We start from the raw sequence: 4,893 nt of genomic DNA on the forward strand, positions 1-4,893 counted from the left end.
GGGCATGCATGTGAAGCTGCAGGCGGCGCTGCAAGCACGGCTGCAGGTGGGGTGGCGGCATGACAGGACACCCCACAATATCCCCCAAACAGTCTTGGGCTTGTTGGGATAATGTCTGTGAAACAACCGCAAAAGACAGGGAGCATGAACATGAGAAGCAGGTTCCCAAGTCCGTTCATCAGGCCCATATTTCTTCCAATAGATCAAATACTGTAACCTACGTCGTACTCTACCTGAGTCTACAATATAGTCTACCTCATACTCAGGTTTACCATCCACCAAAACAGGGGGAGGTTGAGCAGGAATGACAGTACCAGGATCTACAGGTTTCAGCAAAGAAACGTGAAAAACTGGATGGATTCTCAAGGAGGCAGGTAAGTCTAATTTCATTGCAACAGAGTTTACCACTTTAGAGATAGCACAGGGACCAATAAAGCGAGGTTTACATTTGTCTGTCCCTTTGACCTTAATATTTCTTGTAGACAACCAGACTTTTTCTCCTATCGCATAATCAGGAGGTGGTCTCCAATGGTATTCTGCAAAATCCTTATATCTGCTTTTTGCCTCCTCCAGATTTTGTTTGGCCTTAGTATGTATACCTTGGAGATGTGTTGCAAGTTCCAAGGCAGCAGGAGTGGCAGTAGGAACAGAAGGAGATGTGCCTACAATGGGGTGAAAACTATACTTACAAAAAAAGGGGATACGCCTATGGAAGAATGTTTAGCATTATTATATGCAAACTCTGCAGTCCGAAGAAAGGTATCCTAGTCATTACCAGCGTGCAACAGTTGGCCCCTTAGATATTGTTCAATACACTGATTTACCCTGTCTGGTTGGCCATCTGCCTCTGGGTGATGAGCAGAAGAGATTTACATCTATTTGTAACAAGGTATTCAACCCTTTCCAGAATTTAGACACAAATATGGGAACTCGATCTGACACAATAACAGAAGGAAGACCATGAATCCACACCACGTGTTGGAGAAAAACAAAAGCAAGTTCTTTAGAATCAGGTAGATCTTTCAAAGGTATGAAGTGGGACATCTTTGATAACATATCAACAACCACAAATATGACAGTATGCCCTTGCTTAGTGGGTGGACGTTATACAATAAAATCCATAGAGATGGAATGCCATGGTGTAGGAAGTGTGGGCATAGGAGTTAAAAGCCCCGCTAGGACCTGGTGTGAACTTTTACTCTGACCGCAGATATTGCATAGTTGATTATACAGGTGAGTGCCCTTACTCATAGATGACCTCCAAAAGGGAATAGGTGTGGCGCTGCGGCCAGGGCAACTGACGCTGGAATCTGGGGCCCACGGTTCGATCCCCGGCGACAGGTCAGCCCAGCACCATGTGACTCTGGGCAATAGCTTGCTTAATCTTCCCAATGGCTCCCAACGCCAGGATGCCTCCAGGTAACTGTTCGAACTTTACAAATACTGTATTTACATTTACAGCATAAGTGAAGATGCAGCAAACAATCAAGGCAAAGCACTAACTATACACTACTAAAGAAATGGGAAATCAGTTAAGTATAATTCAAAACGCTTAGGTATATATCATCCTACTGTAGGCAGGCAGCTTTAAAGTATCTTCTCTCTGTTCCTCCTTTGCAGAAACAGGAAGACCAACGTAAGGGGAAAGCTCCCCAGAAGGAAATCCAAGAAACGAGGCAGCCGGGGAGGGAACGTCAATACTGTTGCATGCCCCGGAAGAAGATCTGAGACCCAGAAGAGAAGAACACAGGAAATCATTGAGAGGAAAATGCATTATCAGGACTGCAGGTAAGTGCTGAGTAATCTCAAGGAACCGAGGGAGGCTAAGCGGGGGACCATGACAAAACGCAAGACGCGTTCCTGTCGAATACCACACCCTTTCAAATGCCCTATGTCAGCAAGCGGGGTATGCCTATGAGGCTGCCGGAGGGGCTGCAAGCAAGGCCACAGGTGGGGCAGCAGCTTGACAAGGTCTGCATCATCTTTGTCAGTATCTGTACAAATTACCTTTTCATAAGGTTCTTCTTTAGGATTAAGGGAGGAGGTTAAGTAGGCTAGTCTAGGGGTGCCAGTTGTTCAGAGGGGCATTGGCCATGCGGTGTCCAGTTGGCTTAGACACCTTCCTTCGTAGTGTCAAATACCATTTAATGTCTCCATGAGGCCTTTTGTGTTATTTGCCAACGTTTTTTCTCTCCTTTTTACTTCCTTTATGGATGTTCCTGTCCTTTGCACCATTTTTCCTTTCCTCGGCATAAATCAAGTATACAGAAACAATTTTTGAAGTCATATTTTAATCCGAATCTATTGTTGGGTCCAATGGGGAGGCCACAGTCAACTGTCCCATGCAAAAGGTTTCTTGTACAGGAAAGGTGCCCATTTACCAGTGCCAAAAATGCTTTGCTCTGCTTTGCATCAGCCTCTAGGTGACTTTACTGGAGTTAGATCAGTGCAAAACACCTATAGGTTTTGACGCAAAGCCCACTCTCCTACGATATCCTGGCCAAGCTTACTTAAAAAAATAACTCCTACCATAAGTATGCAAGAACAAGGGGGAATGTGTTTATTTCTAAAAATTAAAACAATACATTGTATTTGTGCTGGACCACACATCCTATGAGCAGAATGCTTTTGAATTTATCAAGGCATAGGAATTTGTGCTGGAAAGGTGTGCTTACTATGGACAGTCACCTCTTCCTCATGGTGTTAGCCTGTGCATCATACAAGGCAACCTTGTTAGAGGGCCAGCATGGGAGATAACAATACCAGCAAACCACACTTTGTAGCTTTGGCTCTACCTCGTGTTTTCCACCTTGCACAATGCAGCACTGCAAATTTGGTAGCTCCCCTGCTTTGCATACAAAATTAGTAAATAATGAACTAGATGCCCTAGGGCCACAGAAGGCATGTTAAACCACATTCTATATCCTCAAGGGACTTTGTAATATAGACGTTGGCATAGACACTTGCATGGCCCTTTCCATATAACAGATCATGCTGGCATACAACTAGCACAAGCATAATCTCAAGGGGACATTCACTTGTGTGCATGGGGGCATGGCCCCATAGAAAAGAGAACACACTTTGCCTCTGCACCCATGCCACATTACAGACCCAAGGGCAGAGGCAGAGTTGTCAGGACACCCTGCAAGAGTACCTTATAGAGTAATAGAATAGGAATTCTATGCCCCCCCCACAGACACCCCCCTACAGGCAGATGCAGTCACTCACCGCACCCATCTGCAGCAGGATTTCTGCTCCCTTTCAGATGCAGGACATGTTGCAGCCTGCACACTGAAAGGCAGACTGGTGGATTTGACAGTCTCTCTGCTTTTCATTAATGCGCTGATTGTGCCTGTGCTGGGGTAGTTGTACACTTACTGTAATAGGGCACACTGTCCTAGTCTTCCCCCGGCGTATCATTAAAAGGTGCGCTCCAGTGCAAACAGGGACAGTGCACCCTATATATAATGTGGCCCCTGGTGTCGCAATGGAATCATTTGCATTATTAGTTACAATATTTAGCAATGCACTAAACGTAAGACTTTCCTGAATGCATTTTTCATTTCACTATTCCTCAGGCTGTAAATTAAAGGGTTTAGCATAGGAGCTATGACTGTGTACATCAAAGTCACAACTCGATCATGGTCCAAAGAGTATGCGGATGAGGGTCGAAAGTACGTGAAAATTGCCGTCCCATACAAGAGGACTACTACTGTAAGATGTGAGGAGCAGGTAGAGAAAATTTTCACCCTTCCTTTATCCGAGTGGATCTTTAGGATGGCTGAGATAATGCAGTAGTAGGAGACAAGGACAATCATGAAGGGAACCACGACCGAAAAGGGCCCCTCCACAAAGATCACCAGTTCATTAGTGGATTTGTCTGAGGTGGAGAGCTTTAGTAGTGGTTTCATGTCACAGAAGAAGTGGTGGATCTGGTTGGATCCGCAGAATAACAATCTGGAGGTCAAGACGCTGTGCAGGACAGAGTGCATGGTGGCGGATAGCCAGGACACAGCCACCAAGAGTAGGCAGACTCTCCTGTGCATCACTGTGGTGTAGCGCAGAGGGTTGCAGATGGCCACGTACCGATCGAAGGCCATGATTGTGAGAAGAAAGCACTCAGAACTGGCAAAGGTAATGAAGAAGGACAGCTGGGTGATACATCCAGGGACAGATATTGTTTTTCTCACAGAGAGGATGATATCAAGCATTTTGGGCACGGTGACTGAGGTAAAGCCCATGTCCACAAAGGACAGGTTACTTAGAAAGAAATACATGGGGGTGTGAAGTTGTGGTGCGATCCATGTGGCCACAACAATGAGTCCATTCCCAGACAAAGTGAAAATGTACATCAACAGGAACAAGACAAAGAGGAAGAATTGATTGCATTTCTTGTCGGAGAGCCCCAGGAGAAGAAATTCAGTCACCTTTGTTCCATTGCAGGCAGCCATTTCAGAGTTACCTGTAGGTAAATTAGAGTGTGCTGTTGTCACCCCTTAAAATCTTGAATGATGCAGGAAGAAAATAGTTACATATCTTTTGCATTTCTATGTTGCTTGATAGCTTCTTATTTTAAAACTAGTGCTGGCATTTTGTGGCTCAGTAACATTTCACAAAATACACAAGTTATGCCAGAAGTATTTCCTTACATTTGCATATCCCCCCAAAAGTAGTGTATTTGCATGCTTTTACTCAGATCAATTTGGCAGTGGACAACCTATATAAAAAAAATATTATTGCATGAAGAAGAGACAGAGCATCCTTTTTCACGCAGAAGACTATCATAACATGCATACCTGCAAATATTATGACCCATCAGTTGATGATACCTAATGTGGCATATGAGTAACCTTTAACAAAAGGGATGGCTCACGTCATGTCTACAATAATACC

At 44.6% G+C, this 4,893-nt stretch overlaps 1 protein-coding gene across 1 annotated transcript; it reads right to left on the reverse strand.

Moving 5' to 3' along the window:
- Window positions 1–3,518: 3,518 nt before the first annotated feature.
- Window positions 3,519–4,451, reverse strand: LOC146796813 (olfactory receptor 1f45-like). The gene has a single exon (XM_085631377.1). The coding sequence runs from the start codon at window positions 4,449–4,451 to the stop codon at window positions 3,519–3,521; it is 933 nt and encodes a 310-aa protein (XP_085487503.1).
- Between the last annotated feature and the right edge of the window lie 442 nt (window positions 4,452–4,893).

The sequence above is a fragment of the Triturus cristatus genome, chromosome 10, assembly GCF_964204655.1.
Source record: "Triturus cristatus chromosome 10, aTriCri1.1, whole genome shotgun sequence".
NCBI classification, from domain to species: Eukaryota; Metazoa; Chordata; class Amphibia; order Caudata; family Salamandridae; genus Triturus; species Triturus cristatus.